Below are 19,317 nucleotides of genomic sequence, written 5' to 3'. Positions count from 1 at the left end.
ATCTCTCAACATAAAAAAAAACAGCAAAATTAATCAAATTGAGAAGTCGATATATTTATTTAAACAAAAAGCTATGTACTATAATAATTTCAGACAGAGTAACAGATAAAACTGTGCTGATAGTCTCTATGGAAACTCTGAAGGACTGTGCCACTTATCAAAAGTATTCAAGAGAATATTTGTTACAAATAATCATTCATCAATTTAAGTATTTAGTTTATTTAGTTACAATGTTTTAAAAGTGACTAAACTTTATTAAAATGCCATAAACAGCAATAAACACAAAAATTCATCAGTTGATCTAAGCAACAGATATCTGTTCAGCCTACATTTATAGATTATACATAAGCTATATTCATTTTGGAGCTGGTGTATTTGTGAATGACTCATATAAGCGGTCCTTTAAAATTTAAAAAATGTATCTTAAAGTAGATAGTTGTCAACCTTGAAACATTTAAAATATATAATCCAATTGTCAATATAAATTTTTTTTACATTTTTTTTTTAAAAAGCCTAATGAGCCTAGGCAATGCTGGTCTACTGTTCAGTTTTCACAAAAGATATAAAACACACATATGACATCAATATTATACAGTAAAACAGGAACCGAATCAAACAGATAGCAGCAGTCTAGTGTGCCACTAAAATAAATGGGACTTCCCAGAGTACAATTCCTTTAGACGGTTCAGCTCTTCTGTTATTTCCTGGTTCTGGTTCTCCATCATGGCGATGCGCATCTCTAAGCTCCGCACATAGTCCTTCTGTCTGCGTCTGTAGTCTTTGGCCGCCGCCCTGCAAAAAGCACAAGCAACACGGGCAACACGGGCAACACACCACATTGACTGGCTCTGGAGCCTCTGGCCTCCAGCAAACACACCTGCACCCGTCCCCATCTTTCGCACGCGGGACAACACAACCATGCAGCTGTCATCTTATCGAATGTTACGACGAGCGGTGGCTAGACATTGCGTGAAAAGCACGTTTGCCAATTTGTGGCAGCTCTGTAAACGATATAGTCTTAAGTGTTCGGCTTGCAATGGACTGTTATTCGGTTTTGTGACAGTATAGGTCTTTAAGAGCCTTGAGTTCTTCAATGAGCATCTTGTTCTGTTTTTCAAGCACGGCAACTCGGTTCTCGAGACATTTGACATATTCTTTCTTCTTCCGCCGGCATTCCCGGGCAGCTTCCCTGGAAGCAACAACAGAGAGGCTCTGTGAGCATGAATCCTGTAAATCTTACATATTGTTTTCAGGTCCCACTTCATGCAAGTCAGAAATGCAGAATATCATCGTGGCAAGCATGGAAAGGCAAATTAAGTCCAAACCGGGAAAGCTTGAGTTGTGAGTACTTGTAGATGTGCAATGTAAATGATTCCACAAGCCAAGTTTTTCTATTCTAAGCATTGCCATGAAACAAAGAAAGCTTTTAGCACATGCTCCACACACTGAGACATAATTTTCAAACCCAAGATAAAACAAGTATGAAAGCTGAAAGCAGGCCAATGGATGCAACAGAAGAACTTGTGAGGCCTCAGATCCGGAAAGAGCTGATGGACAGACCAACAAACACACCAAGACAGACAAGCTGCTTGTAATATCATGCAAAAAGAATAGGCTGATATAATGATTTCATGCTCTTAGGCTACAGAATACAGTGGTGATCCTGGAATGGGGAAGGATGTCTGGGCATTACCTGTTTTTCATCAGTCGGTGTTCCCTCTTGCGTGACACGTCATCATCCAGCTGCTGAGGGCTGGGAAGAGACCCGGATGAGCTGTCGTTTACCTGGGAATGTCCAGATGCGGGAGAGGAAATCTGATATGCAGACATACCTCCAGGAGTGGCTGCAAAAACACACAAACACATCCGTTTACAGAGGAACAGTTCTTTTCAAAGACTTTTATTATTAATGTTGTTACAAACAAGAATATTTTTATTTGCTGGCAAGTAGTTGAGTTTTTTATCCTACTAATATTTTTATTGACCAAAATAATATTTCATTTTTATATTTATAATTATCAATAAACTGCATGTTTTCTTTACAAATGAATAAAACTATTTACAACAAATTACCCAAATCTCTCTCACATTGGTCCCAGGTCATCTTTATTGTTTAGCCCTGCACCAGCAATATTTAAGCAATAACAGTACATTGTTGTGGTTATTGTTATGGCTGTGCTGGGCATTACTGCTATTCCGGTTATATACAGAGGTCTCAGAGAGTATTTGTACACTAATGGCATGCTATGAACACTTATGCATATAACGCAAAATATTAAACAACTGTAAACCATTTTAATGCAAGATTTCAAACAAATCATTTCACAAAAATAAGTGTTCTAAAGCTTTTTTGGGCCCACTTCATAACCAAGATAATGAGTGAGTTATTGTTTTTATACAAAAGCACTGTGTATGCAATAGAAAAATAAATAAATCTGAAAATAAATGGTTAAGTAGAGTTAACATTACAACAAAAACAACTAATTACTTTCCAGGATTACTTTCAAGCAAGTTTCCTCTTACATGAATTATAAAATTAAAGGTTTTCCAGAATGAGTGACAGTTTGCAACAAACATGTCAATTAGGTCGAGCAGAAATTGATGACTTTATGCCTATGACAGCTAGAAGGTGGATATTATCGAGAAAAACTCTACAAGCATACCAGTGGTGACATTTAGACGTCATTGTGGTTGAGAGTTGTTAATCAGTGGTTAATACTTCTCAAACATACTCGTTTAGTTTCTTGGAATAAAATGTGTAGGACTTGTACTTACAACATCTACGAATGAGGGCAAGGGAGAGGTTTTGTAAGAGTCATATGATTATCTTAGATCATTACAATCCAATCACCGTAACAAATCACAGTAAAAAAAGACTTGAGTGACATTGATTTTTACTCAACTGTATGACTTCAATGTACATGTATCTTTCTATTCAGGAGACTCACTTGGTTGTTGTGACCAGTGATCTGACTGTGAATAAAACTTCATTCCTGCAAAGGCTATAATACTCTTAGTATTAATGATCCTGTGTCGGACCAGCGTATACCTGAGAAGGACGGTGAGAGTGTATAGATACTAAAGACCTGTGATCTCATGTGTAATTGAGGTAGTTATTGTACCTTCTTGACGGGACGTCGTCACAATTCTTCAGGGAGGTATTGGATTGGATTGTAAGTATTCAGGGAATTACCCTGAGATACTGTAGTTATTATTAGTAACAACTGAAAGTTGTTTAAATTGTCCGTGGTGAATAAGTCAGATTTAGGTTGTATTCGTATTGAGAATTTCCACGACAGAGTTCATTCTGAAGTCTGATATCATGAGTCCATGAATATCACCATGCTGCTAAACAGGCCTGAGGATCAACAGAATCAAATGTCTGCAAGGTCCACAGGCATTGAATTAATACCCACTTGAGATCAGCAAACACATTGTGTTGCCACTGAGTATGTCACAGTGTTAGACTGTACACAGATCTACTCGTGGTGAGGTTATAAACTGGATTTCAAGCCAATGAAGACTCCAACATATTTGTGCAGCGTGCAACATGCAACCATCCTGCTCTTTTGAAAGCAGAGTGAATCAATTTCCACCAGAAGCCGCAAACTATGTGGTCACAAGTCACATATTACACCAAACAGCAGGTCACATGGGAGACTTGCATGATTGAAAGTTCTTACTTTTTGATCTCTCTTCACTGAAACTAATGAAATAAATGTACAAAGCTTATGAACAATTAAAAAATCACACACAGCAAAAAAAGCAACAAATCTTTACGTCTCTGATTCTCGTTGTCTCCTTGGAGACTGTGGCACAGTCTAAAAGATGATTAATTTAGAAGTCTTGCTCTCGCAAAAGGAGCTGCTTGTATTCACAGCATGACTCTGAACTGACGTCAATGTACATCTTATTTTCTGTTCAGCATTTACATTTCCCTGCTGGTGTTCAATTCCAGGAAACAAGATGACGTCAGCTGCACTGTGAGTGGGCAGTGCATTCATGCGTTTCAGAGAGAGAGAGAGAACGAAAAAGGTGCTGAAAGAAACAAGTGAGGGTAACAGAGAGCAATAAAATCACTTATGTAATAATTCAATTTTTTAGCCTGTTGCACGCTGTAGAGATGACCCATAGCAAGAATATAATAAGAAAACAGATTCGACACCTAAGAAAACCGTACATCATTTTCTTAGTACTATCTCTGAGTTTCTCTACCAAAACTTCAAAGTTTTGTTTGGGCATTTGAAATATTGATTGTCTGTTCATATTATCTGAACACTGTCAAATCAAATTTAAAATTACCCAACCAAATCCAGAGGAAAAACAACCAAAATAAACGGAGGCATTTTAAATGCAATCTTTAAATGATTTAAATGTATTGTTAAATGTGGTGAAAAGCGCATAATAACCACAAGAAACAGCCAACGTACCTGATTCTGTCTCATCTCCAGTCACAGCCATATATAGTGAGCTGAAAGCTAGTCTGTCTCTCTCTGCTGTCAGCATGCAATGATGCCCAAACCACAAGCTAAGTGTGCAGTCACTGTCAGGGCCATTGACATCACTATGACATCATTGGCCTCCTGATGTCAGTAACGCAGTGGCTAGCGGAGCCAGCCCTTCCTTCCCCCACCCCCCTCTGTCGGACCAAAGCAGACTATGGAAGCAAAGGCAGTTTTTTTTATGTATAATACTGTCTCTAGATTTTGTTTTCTATTATGGTTTCAAGTGAAATAAGATGTATTATGTACAATGTCATGTGATATTGTTTTGGAAAGCCTGCTTTTCATTTCAAGCAAGCAGTGCTGACATGAATTTAAGGACCAAAGGTGTGCGAAACGTCAAACAATTATTTAATTAATCATGTAAATGGGAGCTCTCCGGTGTGCGGATCTTTACTTTGTTTATTTGCATTAAGATGTTGTGAAAGAAATTCAGCAACGACGCATTAAATTAATCAAAGGCGACACTGAAGACTTTTACATTGTTACAAAAAATCAGCATATTAGAATGATTTTTGAAGGATCATGTGACACTGAAGACAGGAGGAATGGCTGCTGAAATACCAGCTTTGCCATCACAGAAATAAATTACTTTTTAAAATATATTACAATAGAAAACATTATTTTATTTCAAGAAAATCTTTCTTGAGAAGCAAGAGGCTTCTTTCTAAAACAAAAAAATATGACTAACTCCAAACTTCTGAACTATATATAAAAAATAATTAAACCTATTTAATTAAACCTATCTAAGGAAAACTAAGATTTTTTTTTGGAAAACCGTTCTCGTTACTTAATTGTCATGGAATTAATGTCAAAGGCAAACAAAAATAATCTTAATGGTCCAAAAAAAAAAAAAAGGTATCATTGTCACTATGCAAAATATAATTTATTTTGGGGCCAAAAGTGACCAGAGCATGTTCTCATAAGAATTACCCAAGCTTTATAATGGGAGTGAATCTGAAGCGAAGGGATGCGTTTTTGTAAGAAAAATATCCATATTTAGAACTTTATAAACTATAATCACTGGCTTCAAGTAACGGTCGTACGCGAGTCCAGTTCGGGTAGAAGAGTGACCTCTGGACCGAGTGTGTCTGACCCTTTATTAATCCATTGGAGCTGTATGGATTACTTTAATGATGGACGGATGGATGCACTTTTTTAGACTTCAAAATCTAAGGTACCATTCACTCCCATTATTAAGCTTGGTTTTGTCTATATGGTATTATAACAAAATGAAAGTATAATCCAAATGAATGTAATAAATGACAACATCATTACCTTGGCCAGTATTGTCAGACACAATGTAGGTGCCATTCCTGGAGTGGACAGCAAACTGCATTATGGGAGACCTAGGCCATGAAGTGAAGGTTTCATATCTCTGCTGGCAGGGGAGAAATTGGACACTGCCGCTCTGGTTGACGGAGACTTCAGGATAATAAAACAAAAGTCACATGAGGACAAGCCTGTGCATTTGCATACTTTTGATTTTACAACGATGTTTAAACAATCACCTACAGTGGCCTCAAAAAGTTTTTTTTATTCTTTTTTAAAGAAAGACAGCACAAGCACATTTTTAATACATTTCACAAAAAAGGTTTGCTGAGTTTTAAATAATAAAATAGATTTAAATTGCGCAAAGTATTTGAATACTTTTACTGAATGTTAAACGTAACGAGAAAATGGCTCAAAAAAGTAAAGTTAGTTGTTTGGGAATAGCCATTTGGTTTGATATTTTATTATATAATGCAATGGCATTTATTCATTTTAAAGTGTAACTTAAGAGTGTGTCCAAAAGTGCTTAAATAGATTTTGGAGCCACTGTACATGGGAAATATGTCTTTGAAATGCCTCACTGAAAGGGCCTGCATTGGTGTTGTTGAAATTATTTCTTGAGGATGCCTCAGCGTCAAACTTCTTTTCTTCATCTTCATCTTTTAGATAGTCACCCAGATGTGTACTGGTAGAAGAGTCTGGGAGATCCCCTCTAGCGTTTTCATCTTTACAAATTACTGATGATGCCTGAGTAGAAATAGGTTATTAAGATTTAAAAAATAAATAAAAAAATCATCAGAATTTTTTTTTTTATGAACTATTCCTTAAAAACTTCTTTTCTGAATCCCTGATTTCTACCTGCCATATACATAGGGTTACATATAGGCTACAAGAAGGACCTTATGGTGATCTTGTGATGAATACCTACAGTAATCTGTGAGGTTTAGATCACACACATATGATTTTCCAAAGCACAAAAGGTCATTCCTACGCTTCTTTCCACCTGACACCTACATGTGCGACCGGATCACAGTCACACATGTCTGAACCCACAGTCTTACTCAATCACGCAGAGACACCACATAACACTGAAGCTGTTCAGAGGAGACTGTGCACTATTAAAAATGATAAATTGAGTTTTAAAGGGAACCCCTGTGACCAGAGGTGGTAGGTGCATCCCAATTTGAGTACTTATGCACTATTCTGTGCAGTTTTGCAGTATAAATAGTGCGAGTAGTGTTTACACTGCATTTAAGTCCATTTATTATGCCCTTTCCGCGCTAACTTCCCTGTTCCCTCCAACTCGTTCACTCGGATGTACATCATTGTTTAAGTTGCACGAGTGCCCTCTACTGGCGGAACCCTTGCAATGTGTTTAAACGGAATGCCCTAAACCAGGGTTTCTCAAACTCGGTCCTAGAGGGCCACTGTCCTGCACAGTTTAGCTCCAACCCTGATCAAAACACCTGAGCAAGCTAATCAATGTCTTCAGGATCACTAGAAACTCACAGCTAGGTGTGTTTGATCAGGGTTGGAGCTAAACTGTGCAGGACAGTGGCCCTCCAGGACCGAGTTTGAGAAACCCTGCCCCTAGACAATACAATAAACTATAGCTGTAAAAAACAGTCAGCTTAAGGTAGCTATAAGTATTACACAGTTGAATGTATGTCAAAATAATAGAGTTGTGGGGGGTGGGGGTAAATTAAGCGTGATCTGCTGTGATGTCACAATCATGTTGCATTGTGGTCTATGGGTCTGCCTGAAGTGTACTGCACCTTATTCCTGGCGACCTCACTGCGTTTTGAATTATGGGTGGCACTTCCGGTTAGGGGAACTTCCATTCAAAAAGGCTGAAACGAATCATTTCAAATCATAAAGTTGCCCTACAAATAAAGCTGATCTGTCAGTTTGACTGGATAAGATGTCAATTTTCCTTCATGATTTATTTTCAGACATCATGAGAATAACGTTATATTTGGTATTTTTAACGTGACATGTTATAACAAGAATATCTATGGCAAGAGCTCTTTTCAGTCGCTGCTTTCTTTTCCTCGTGATTGATTTCTTTTTTCTCTTATATCCGCTGTAAAAGTATGAAAAAGGACAACATATGCTGCACATTTGTGGTCTGTTCTCCCGAATTTAATTTACGATAGATTAGAATCTCTCGTTATTCTCCTCAAATCAACACGTCTCTTTCCAGGTTTGTTTTTACAGGTAATAATCTGTCAAAACGGAAATCACTTTGAAATAATATCACGTAATGCTGAAGTTAATGAACATTTTTGATTAAGGCAACATTAGTTACATAATACGTATATTATATTACTAACGTTACAGTGATATTTAACCCGTCCGTTATTGCTGTGGAAAAACTCGCGCTTTTGGGGTTATTTGGTCTGTTAAAAGTTGTTGATGCTTTTACACTTTTAAATTTCCTTTTAATGTTCGATGGTTGAAGGATGAGTAGATTAATGTCGTCTCATTGTGACACTTTTTTAAAGTATTGCGTTCATAGAGCGAGCCTTTTCACTGATTGTTTACATCTTAACGGAAGTTACACCCATAATTCGCGCAAAGCGTCATGGGGCGTAGGAATAAGGTGGATAGACTTGGGCTGCATCCGAAATCGCATACTTCCCTAGTATGTAGCAGGCGAAAAACAGTATGTGACAAAAGTATGTCCGAATTCAGAGTACTCATTAAAAAGAAGGCAAAAAGTCCCCGGGATGACCTACTTTTGGCTAGATTCTTAAGTGCGTCCAGATTATATTCATACTGCACACATTAACATTATATAGAACATACTTTTTAGCGGCCATGAAGTTATTACTTATTCAAAATAAGTACCTACTCAAGAGACTTGATTTCGGATTTGATTTAAGCAAATCAGCCTGCGTTATTTCAGCTTGTTCTTTTTAAATAATTGTACCTAACAGCAGAACTCATGGTGAAAAACTACATTACCCATGATGCTGTACAGAAAATTAGACCAAACTAGTGAGTCTGTATGTAATATTATGTAATAGAATCTCTCTCTCTCTCTCCCTCTCTAATACATATAGGCTATATATATACACAAAAAAACTTAATATATATATTTTTATATATATTATCAACATTTGTTTTAAATCTCTTCAAAAATTATTCGATTATGCTGTTCGCAATGCTACATGGGATTGTAACGTTAGTTCCTTTCCTCAGTAAAGCTATTAAGTACACAGTCTTGTAACGGAACCTTTTTCACAAGGTTTTTGCTTCAAATCAAAGTTTGTCATATTGTGATTCACCTTGTAGCTGATTGGCTTGGTTCATTACTCTTTAACTAAGACTTTTTAAAAATCCCAATGGGAAAAAAAGAATAGAAAATATAACTTAACGTTACTTCCGGAATGACACAGCCACATTCATACACTAACGTTAACAGTTACCCGGTTACACATCTAAGTTACATAGTGAATAAGTGCGTCAATTAGGACAAACCCTAAATTTATTACACAGAATTACCCTTTAATTTAAACTGAAATCCCCTAAATTGTGGCAGTAAAGACAGTGACTTTTAAGTTGTAACGTGAGCATTCAGTTAACTTTACCTGTGCATCTTCTGCAGACCAAGTGATTGTTTGTCTTGCATCTCCTGCATCCATACTGCATACAGAGATAACAAAAATAGCATTTCTGAGTCTCAGATAAAATATAAATAAGTAAATAATAATAGTAATAAAATACAAATCACACTCGGAGTGGTTTGAAAAGAGATTTAGCCTAAATTAGAATGTAAGTTAACATATAAATATGTTCAGGGTGTGAGGATCCTCACACTACTCGAGTAGGCCTATCGATAATGAATGTTTAAACTGGCTAGTTTTTGTGTTAGAAGATAACTTATGTTTTTCAGAAATATACAAGTTCTTCTCACAACAAATTTGAGACGTCCTTTAACGTTAAATGCTTTAAAAAAGTGTCAAGGGACAGAAAAGTTAATGTATTCGTCGAATGCCATCTAATATTGTAGTTTAAAACAATTTCTTACCTTCTTTTTTTATGAGAAAGTCGTTTGTATTGTAAAGCGAACGAGTAACTTACAGTCGTCGAGTAACGTTACACAGTGAGGCGAGCGGTTCGTTTGGTTTGTAACGGTCAATTTCATAATAAGCGCGAGCTCTTATGTTCAAAGTAAATTGACTCGCGCGCAGTAAAACTGTATTACCTGTACTACGATTTTTAAGAATTGAAGCATGTAAGTCCAAATTTGGGATGCCAAAACTAACAGAATAAACCACTGGAGAGCTGGGCAATTTAATACATTGTCTTGAACGTTTTCTATAATAATAATAATAAAGTTAATTAAATTGACATGGACTAATGGCGACATCCAGTGATTGAACTTGGAATAGAATCATGTTCACGTATCTTACGTTCCATGTCCTCTCCAGTCATTTTTGATTACTAGATAATTATGTTTAAATAAATTTCAGACAGATTTGATAAATCGTCATTAAAAAAAAGCCATTTGATAGGGGTTTTCCATGACTAGAACCTTTAAGACAGTGTCCTTAATTGCTAACACATCACAATTAAAACTAGAAAACTCCTAATTTATTATTGTATTTATTTGTTGGTCTTTTTTGAAAATACAAAACAAAAACACATTAAACATTACAAAACACTCTTTAACCGAAGTGACATAGGCAATGTTTAAAGTAAAAAGACAATGAAATTCAGTTACTGTGTAATCTTGAGGAAACAAGCAATTTAGAGTTTTGGGTCAATAATAACTAAACTCAAATTCACCTCCTCAAAGGTAAACCACCAGTAGTGTTATCAAATCAACTTAATTGAGTTTTCTTTTTTCTTGAATTAAGCACATAAACAATTTACCATTTAAAATTTCGCAAACTCAGTGCGATTCCAATGTTAATTTTTCAGTGAGACTTTAAAAGTTAAGAAAACCAAGCCAGAGGTACACAAATGAGTAAGCATGCTCTCAGCACCAATACAGCTCAATCAACCAATTTATGTACACACACAGGCAATTAGTGCAACAATTAACTGCAGCGAGAGCGTGTAGAGTGATAAAACTTATCAACTAAAAACAGGCATATGAAGCGGAGGCACAAACCCTAAGGGTTCGTCTTCAAGCGGGGCAAAGCAGCAACAAACACACCGTCACCCAGAGAAGACGAACCATGCCTGCAGTTACAAATACCCAAATTAAAACCAGGAAAAATAACAAACAAAAAAAGTTATTTTAAATGCTAACGTTATTAATGTCTTGTATGAAATAACAATTAAGACATTGCATTTAATGTACACTTGTTTTTCTCCCAATCCCTTTGGATTTTTGCTTGAGATAACTGCTGATGGTTTTGCATCTGTCATAGGTGGGAGAATGAGCTAGTGCTGATGGGATTTTTTTTTTGTCACTTTTTTTAAATATATACATGCATTCAATAGGTATTCCAATAAAACTAATTCCAACTCCCTTTCCGGTTTCACCAATTAAAGAGTTAGCTAAAAACTGCAAGACAGTCCACACAACACAATTCAGCATGAAGAGCTTGTCTGTTCTTCGGCCGTGAGATATGTCGTAGAATGAGTGAAGGATGGGAAGTTGTAGAGCCGGACTGGGAAGATACTCTTTTCCTTTCATCTGCCAACTGGAGTCGGATTCACATTATGTTTGGAAGGAAGAGCAACTTGCTGATAGCACTTGTAGTGTCAGCTCCAATTGTAAAATACTGGACAGTGAGAATGCATATCTACCATCTTTTGACCTAAAGATGGCAAAAAGACAATTATTTCAAATAGGGACAACAAAATCATGGTATTTTGTTAGTGTATACACCAGGGATTCTCAACTCTGGCCCTCAAGATCCAATTGCACGTGCAGTTCATCTCCAACCCTATTCAAAGGTATTAAGATGTGTTTGGTCGATCGGATCACAAGTGGACAACGCTAAATACAGGTGTGAACAGGGTCTAAAACACTTTGAGCTTGTCCGCTTTCAACCACTTCCAGAGGTAGTCAAAAACGCATTCGCCCGGATTGCTTTCGTAGTGTAAACACGTGGTCGAATGTGTTCGAACAGCCACAAAAGACCCCCTTTCTCACTGCCTACTGACTTAATGCGCAAATATTACGAAAACAAAAAGCTTCTGCTTTCCAGGTGTTTTTCCGTCGTCTCCGGGTGCATATATATGTAAATTGCGTGAGCTTACTTCGTCCGTTAGATCAAAAGATCTGAAAAAGCCCATGCATTAACGAAGAAATCAGGACAGAAGTGGTTGAAAGTGGACAAAAGAGAAGGATTAAAATACCAGGTGTAAACAGGAATTCGTCTCCCTCATCTACTCGTGATCTGATTGAACAAAACATATCTTAATACCAGGTTTAATCAAGGTCGGAAGTAAACTCTGGAGGAAAATGGATCTCAAGGGCCAGAGTTGAGAACCCCTGATTAACTCAGAGAAGGTGCGATCACATTAGCAAAATTTGGTGAAATTTTACAGGCAAAATTTCTCTATTTTAAATAGTGTTGCAATGTATGAAGAACAGCTCACACAGGAATCACTTCTAAACTAAGCAGCTGTCTGTCAGTCAACTTGATGAATTCACGTGAACCCAATTCGAAATCTGCATGAGAAAATCTTTCGTCCTAACATGAAATACCCAATAGTGTAGAATCCTGGATTTCACCAGTGAAATTTCGGTACATGTGAGCGCACCTTAAGAGCTGGTAAACATTGGATTTGCACTCACAGTGTCGTGTTCACCACTGCGGGGGCACGTAACTGTAGGTAGGAGTGGCGGGCTGGCGGTACGTGGGCATTGAGGGGTGGGGCGCGACCGGGGTTGGAGAGTGAGTAGTTAATAACGTCCCTGCGAAGAAAAAAAGTATTTTACCCTTTTTTGTCCAACTACATGAATTTCCATTGATTACTTCCATGAGACTCACCAGCTGACATCGCCATGGTGGTGCCTCCAACCATTCCCATGGCGACTCCATTAGGACGGGGTGGGGGAATTTGAGGGGCATACATGGCCGCCGGCATGCCGTTGGGCTGGACCACCGTTGTATGATGAATGACATGGGGCGGCGCTGCGTAAAGGGGCTGTGTGTAGTAAGTGCCTTGCTGCTGTGGAAAAAACATCTAATCTCTTAAAATACAGGCCAGGGTTGACATTACTTATGCTTAAAGACGGCATGAAACAGAAGTTGCGATAGTATTTTCTTTCCTATATTGAGACGTAAATCTGAGTGAAACGGCTTCTCAAACAAGAAAGAAATTTAGGGTGGGACTTGATTTTGTCCTTTGGAAGTTGATTGGATGGTTGTCATTTGCTATTGCAGTGATGTCATGTGAGTGACAGGTTGTCCCGCCCTCATGCCTCAAGTCGTTTGCAAGAGGGAGGGGAAGTTATTTCGATTTTTTTTTTATACTGATAAATCATTCATAATAAATACTGCAAAATTCCATAAAAAATAAGAATTGTGCATTTTGATTTCATGGTGACATCGCCTTACCTGTGCGTAGGGGTTCTGCTGGGGGTAGGGACTTCTCACAGGGTAGACGGCAGCAGGGTAGGGGTTGGGTGATGAGGAATAGGGGGGTACAGCACCTGTTGTTGGGGAGCAGGACATTTTGAAAGGGGTCCCGGGAGCATAACCTGTAGGGATGACAATGCATTTAAAGAGGTAAAGAAAATAAAGTAATTTGCAACATTGCTTTTAAAAAGTGAGCATCCCACATGACCCTATGAATAAAAGTAGTTGGTTAAAATTAGGGGTGTCCATGGTTAACCGATTAACCGATTAACCGTTAAAAATTGCGTAACCGAGTGAAACATTTTGCTCGGTTAAGTGGCGTCAATGGTGTGCATTGAATTTAGTTGTAATACATTTTTGCACCGCCAGAGACCGCTAGACCAGTTTTCTAATATGAAGCGGGCAAAGAAAGCGCGCGTCCGAGAATGAAGGCTGTGCGCGAGCCAGAAACAAATATAGTCAGTCAGTATCCGCGCCACTGATCGCAGCACAATAATATCTGTCTGCAGAGCCGCAGAGCCACAGCTTTACACCAGCAGTTTTACCCCGCGCATGCGCAGTTTCATCACAACAGTTTTACCCGCAGAGTCCGTTTACCGTTACATTAACCCATACAATTTGTATTATGCATTTCCTAAACATGTACTTGCTAATCAAACACTTTATATGAACAAACTACTAATCTATAAAACACAATCGGTCTTCCGACCTTTTACTGTGTTGATATGCGCGAGGGAGAGAGAGCAATACAGCGCTCGTGTTGTTTGAAGGCGGTGAGAGTGCGCGCGCGCGCGGCCGGGGCTCTCTCACTGTTTGTTCTTATGCGCCCTGTCCACTGATCTAAATAATTAGTTGTTACGACGACTTATTTGTTCCCTCGTTTTAATAAATCGTGGACACGTTGAACTATTTCCCTCCCTCATTTTGATTTAACGTGGCCAAAAACAGTTTGATACTATTAATTAGTGAATGCTAAAGACCTATATTTTGTGAATTGGTGAATATTCAGGTGAATTATTTCGTGGCCACGAATTAATAATAATTATTAAACTGTTTTTCGTCCCTGTGAAGATAGCTCTTCAGTGAAGGCCGACTACAGCTTTTTATTCCTTTTTTTTTGTGAATTGGTGAATATTTATCAGTATCAGGTGAATTGTTGTGGCCACGAATTAAAGGTCCCGTTCTATGCCCCTTTTCACAAGATGTAAAATAAGTCTCTGATGTCCCCAGAGTGTGTATGTGAAGTTTGAGCTCAAAATACCCAACAGATCATTTTTTACAGCATGTTTAAATTGACATTTTTTGGGGCTCAGAAAAACGAGCCGTTTCAGTGTGTCCCCTTTAAATGCAAATGAGGTGCTGCTGGACGACACAGGGGGCGGAGCTTCATGAGCTCGTGCTCAGTCTGTCAGGAAAAATTCATCTCACGGAATGATGATAATATCAGAAACTCTCAGTAACGGCGTTCATTTCGAGTCGGACAATAATGCCTACAGAGTCAGATTGCTGTATAGAGATGAAACAGGTATGGTTTAGTAGTTTAATTACGGTTATTATAACGTATTTGTCATCTGCTTGTAGTCTATGTATCCATTATTTATTAATAGCCTACAAGTCTGCTGTCTGAATGATGATCAAACATGTACTGATGAGTTTAATAAAGTTTATTGTACATCACACAAAAGATGAAGCGTCAGTTTTACTTCAGAAAATCACCGTAAGAGCTGAGTAAACACAGTAGCCTAAGTTATAAGAAGTGCGCAAGTAGCCAGTAGAGTTGAGGGAGCATTCCTGTGGGCGGAGGTTAGTCAAGAAACGGTTCTGGTGATGTCACTAATGCAGGATGTAGAGGGGTGTAGTCCAATCGAGACGTTTTTTTGTAGTCAACTTCTGTTAAATAAAATATCTCGCTTGGCATTGAACTTTGAGCTTTAGAATTTTACAGATATTATTTATGCTCTAACAGCAACATTACACACTAACTAAAGTTTGAAACATGGAATCGCATGCAACGGGACCTTTAATAATACCTCAGCACGTTTTACAAGCCCCTTCTCGATCGCAGCGGCAACGAGCACTTTGATCACTTGATTTAAAAAACAAAACATTTCAGCGCTAGATCGCCTAAAAAAAAAAAAAACGAACGAAATGAATGCTCTGCTAGTTAACTGAAGATGTTTTGTTTATTTGTATTGGTATTCATGCCGCGAGATGTTTCAAAAGTGGTGACAATATCGACCTTAGAAAATAGTGGTGGGGACATGTCCCACCCGCAAATTTTGCCTATCTCGGGGTTGCGGCGCGCACACTATGGTTAACCGAGTATTAACCGCTAAGGGCCTCGGTTAACGGTTAATGAAAAACTTGAAAACGTGCAGCCCTAGTTAAAATGAAGTACCACCCTGTATTTTTCTCAAACATATTTTACACTGGAAATATGCAATTTTGTAGTGATGCACTGATATCTTGGCAAACAAAAATATTAGTCCGGTTCAGAATCAGCGACCGAAACTGTGACATGATTTAGCGCTTCTCTGATGGTGTGTATTGACTGTTTCAGTGTCTATTTCGTTAGCGATTTGTCGTTTTTAATCAATCTTCATTTTGATGAGCTGGGATCTTATAGTATATGCTGTTTTCAGATGATGCGTGAACAAAACTTAACATGATTTGTAGCCTGAAGATTGTAGATTGAGGCCTGATTCTATCAATTTTAAAAGGAAATTCAAATAAAATGTTGTTTTTAAGGCCGACTGCACTATTTTACATATTCATTATATTTTTACTTAACCTGTTGTCTTTAATATTTAATGTATGTTTGAATAAATTTGTCATGAAAGCAAGAATTTATTACAGCCACCATTTAAATGTTTATATTTCAACAATAAACTGGAGTAGAAACATAATTATAGGCCTATCATTAGAAAATTGATATAAAACTGCCTTCCATGCAACTTAAATGTGTATATAGTTTTTATTTAACTATTTATTATTAAATACATTTGATTAGTAAACTGATTATTAAATACATTAGATTTTCAATTTCTCAAAATGAAAACTTTAACTTCGGCTTCATTGTTTCTGTAAAAGAAAAATAATAATTTTGGTGCATCACTAAAGATTATGAAAGCAAAATGGGCAGTGAATGTCATTTCAAGTTGACTGTCTTTAAGCTGTACTGTTGATGTATAACACGAAACATTAAAGAAAAATACTGAAAATTAAAAACAAAGTAAGCACCAAGAACTCCACTTTCTAGCTTCTTAAAACATAGCAAAAATCAAAACCTATGGAAATATTACTCGGCTGAGCAAAGGAGAGCCCTGTAATAACTCATTGCATTATTAAAAGCTGTGTTTTGGCTGAAAAAGCTGAGCGAGTTTGGACGTCTCTAACCTGTAGGAAAGGCTGGATTAGCACCAGGGTAGATGCTGGGGGAGTACGCTGGAGCTGCCGCTGCATATCCCACAGGAAATCCCGCTGCAAGAAGTCCAGGAGAAATAAATAAGTAAATAAAATCACAGCAATAAACATTAACAACAAAGACAATATGCTGGAACTTAATTGTATAGTGTGAAAACTCCAAACACTTCATATCGATTGCATGCGCAAGTGAGACAGAGCTCATCTCTGGTTACCTGGGTATCCTATTCCTTTAGGGTTGGCATAAGGAACCCCTGATGACGCAGGGTTATAAACAGGGTTCATGATGTTTATCTTTCTGCACCTTTAAAGAGGAAGGCAGCACAAGACATTACATACAACCAAACAATGAACTATTACTAGACAGTTGTATTGTGCATCACTTTTCTTTGGAAAAATGACAGGCCAAAAATGTATGCACCTCTTGATGGAAATAAATGTTGTGATGTTATTTCCATCATGCGGTGCATACATTTTTTGGTCAATATCTTGTATTGACAATGCAAGAGTCCAGCACTCTGTAAAGTCTCCTCCAGCACATCCCAAAGACTTTCAATGCATTTAAAGTCTGGACTCAGAGTGAACTGTGTGAAAATGATTCTTCATGCTCTCTCCTAACCATTCTTTCACAATTTGAGCCTGACAAATCTTGACATTGTCATCCTGGAATATGGCCATGATGTGTCTCATACATGGCTGTTTAAGAAATGATTAAAATGGTTCTCCATACTGGCTATAGGACACAAAATAATACATATCAATATTGGTAAGGACAAAGAAAAGAAAAAAAAGCTTTGCCATTATCATGTGTAACGGGTATTTTAATGAATTCAGTTTCTCTATAACCACAAGTCATCCTCTCTAGACCTGTCAATCAAATTTGATGCCTGGAAACAAAAAGCCACATATATTTTGGCAGATTTTTAATGCATTGCATGAGTTCAGTAAATGTAAATGCTCGTGTAAAAAGACAGATCCTGTGTTACTCAATGATCTATCAAGAAATTGTCGAGATTATGAAAAGGAGCGTGTTAACCGCGTGCTGGTGTCAACGTCGAGTGAGTTGGTTGAGTGCATCCGAGATATGAGATTCAAAACATACACCAAAATGTAATTGAAAAATATACATATATATCTGATCCAAAGCCAATGTGCATAACGCATCGGATTCGATGCATCTGCCTCAGTGCCTCTTCTGAAACACAAGTGTGGTTTTCAATTAGCCTGAAGTCCCGATTGTAAAATGACTCTACCGGTCGGCCAATTAATATTTTACATGCAAGGATAAAAGGATAGCTTTTAGCATCAATGCATATGACGACCGTGCTTTTATGCGCAAACACATCATGATAATAGACGTGACATTGTGCACGCAGGATGCAGCGCAGCGGCTCGGTGTTACAGGCCAACAGCAGCATCTCGCATCCCACTTTATCCCAATTCACTAACGTTACATGTCCCAGTCCTCAATCCATCCGCTTATTTTTCCCCCAAAAAATCCCGCACAAGTGGGCAGCTAAAGCCATGTATATTAATCGGATAGTGACTGTGGGTACGTACGGTCGCTGGTTGTTTTTGTAGCTTGCGAATTAATCCAGTATTTCGCTTGCGTCTGATGATGTTGTCTGTCTCGCGCTCTTACGTCGGATGCGAACGCTACGCACAGCAACGGAGCCCTGGCAGCACGATGCGTCACTTCCGCATCTGGTACAAAGCGGAAGAACGTATTCAAATCCAATCGGGAATACAAGTCGAGTTTTTTTTTTTTAAAATATGTAATTACCAAATTTTTATGTCTAGATTTGTTCTGAATGGTTGGTATTATTAAATAAAATCGCATGCTATGAAATAGGCACTATATGTTTAAAATGTGTAATCATGTGTTTACGTTGTGGGTCAATTTTACTCCAGTTTTACCTTGTGTTATATATATATATATATGCATGTTTTGTAATATATGTAAGATATCCCCCCCCCCCCTTGTCCTTATAATCAAATGCACAGTTGTCGTTTTTGCAATAATATATATATATATATATATATATATATATATATATATATATATATATATATATATATTATTGCAAAAACGACAACTGTGCATTTGATTATCTTCATAAGTTTTTGTTTTTTGAAAATGTCAACTTTGGTTATTTAAAGCCTGATAACGGCAGGCCCGTTAAAAAAATTAAAATGTTTACATTTTTCCAACAACATACAACAATTTGCTTTGTATAGCTATCAGAAATAGAAAACTATGTTATTCAGTTTAGCACTAGGAAAGCTATCAAGATCGCTGTCTTTTTAATGTGTTTTGTTTAATACTAAGGTAGGCCTAGTGTTCATTTGTGGATCGACTTATCTATATATTTCAATTATTACATATAAAATAAGCCCGTTCTTTTAACCCCCTGGCTGTGTTGCTATGTTGTTAAAGCATAAGAAAATATTTCCATAGTAATTGAAACTCTTGAAATGGAAAACATGCTAATAAAAGTTATAATCTACTAAAGTGAATAAGAATCTGTAATTTCCGAGTAAGACCTGTGTTACTTCAACATGGTGAGTCC

The 19,317-nt window shown here is 37.5% G+C and overlaps 2 protein-coding genes across 5 annotated transcripts; both read right to left on the bottom strand.

The window, feature by feature from the left end:
- Window positions 1-40: 40 nt before the first annotated feature.
- On the bottom strand, window positions 41-9,438 carry cremb (cAMP responsive element modulator b). 2 transcript variants are annotated; one of them, XM_081352641.1, is made up of 5 exons: window positions 9,368-9,438; window positions 6,356-6,521; window positions 5,781-5,927; window positions 1,694-1,844; window positions 41-1,189 (listed from the first exon to the last, which is right to left on the bottom strand). In XM_081352641.1, the coding sequence occupies exons 1-5, from the start codon at window positions 9,419-9,421 to the stop codon at window positions 1,045-1,047; spliced, it is 663 nt and encodes a 220-aa protein (XP_081208767.1). In that variant the 5' UTR covers window positions 9,422-9,438; the 3' UTR covers window positions 41-1,044. The 2 variants fall into 2 exon arrangements, with proteins under 2 accessions (XP_081208767.1, XP_081208768.1); XM_081352642.1 differs by lacking the exons at window positions 5,781-5,927; window positions 6,356-6,521; window positions 9,368-9,438 and adding an exon at window positions 4,431-4,560.
- An 898-nt stretch (window positions 9,439-10,336) lies between these two features.
- fam168b (family with sequence similarity 168 member B) lies at window positions 10,337-18,453 on the bottom strand. 3 transcript variants are annotated; one of them, XM_081353301.1, is made up of 7 exons: window positions 18,308-18,453; window positions 16,963-17,051; window positions 16,721-16,804; window positions 13,304-13,446; window positions 12,734-12,914; window positions 12,538-12,657; window positions 10,337-11,551 (listed from the first exon to the last, which is right to left on the bottom strand). In XM_081353301.1, exons 2-6 carry the CDS (start codon window positions 17,030-17,032, stop codon window positions 12,548-12,550), a joined length of 588 nt encoding a protein of 195 aa, XP_081209427.1. In that variant the 5' UTR covers window positions 17,033-17,051; window positions 18,308-18,453; the 3' UTR covers window positions 10,337-11,551; window positions 12,538-12,547. The 3 variants fall into 3 exon arrangements, with proteins under 3 accessions (XP_081209427.1, XP_081209426.1, XP_081209428.1); XM_081353300.1 differs by having other exon boundaries at window positions 10,358-11,551; window positions 12,734-12,929; window positions 18,308-18,452; XM_081353302.1 differs by having other exon boundaries at window positions 10,368-11,434; window positions 12,534-12,657; window positions 18,308-18,452.
- Between the last annotated feature and the right edge of the window lie 864 nt (window positions 18,454-19,317).

Source organism: Scardinius erythrophthalmus (genome assembly GCF_964197995.2).
Source record: "Scardinius erythrophthalmus genome assembly, chromosome: 22".
Taxonomy (NCBI): Eukaryota; Metazoa; Chordata; class Actinopteri; order Cypriniformes; family Leuciscidae; genus Scardinius; species Scardinius erythrophthalmus.
This window is presented reverse-complemented; position numbering and strand designations above follow the sequence as displayed.

Coding starts and splice junctions, on each gene's coding strand:
- cremb (XM_081352641.1), bottom strand. CDS start 9,421: ATGGATGCAGGAGATGCAAGACAAACAATCACTTGGTCTGCAGAAGAT. Junction 6,522..9,367: donor GGTCTGCAGAAGATGCACAG/GTAAAGTTAACT, acceptor ATTTCTACTCAG/GCATCATCAGTAATTTGTAA. Junction 1,190..1,693: donor CACCGACTGATGAAAAACAG/GTAATGCCCAGA, acceptor TGTTGCTTCCAG/GGAAGCTGCCCGGGAATGCC.
- fam168b (XM_081353300.1), bottom strand. CDS start 17,032: ATGAACCCTGTTTATAACCCTGCGTCATCAGGGGTTCCTTATGCCAAC. Junction 13,447..16,720: donor TAATCCAGCCTTTCCTACAG/GTTAGAGACGTC, acceptor TCATCCCTACAG/GTTATGCTCCCGGGACCCCT. Junction 12,658..12,733: donor CACCATGGCGATGTCAGCTG/GTGAGTCTCATG, acceptor TTTTCTTCGCAG/GGACGTTATTAACTACTCAC.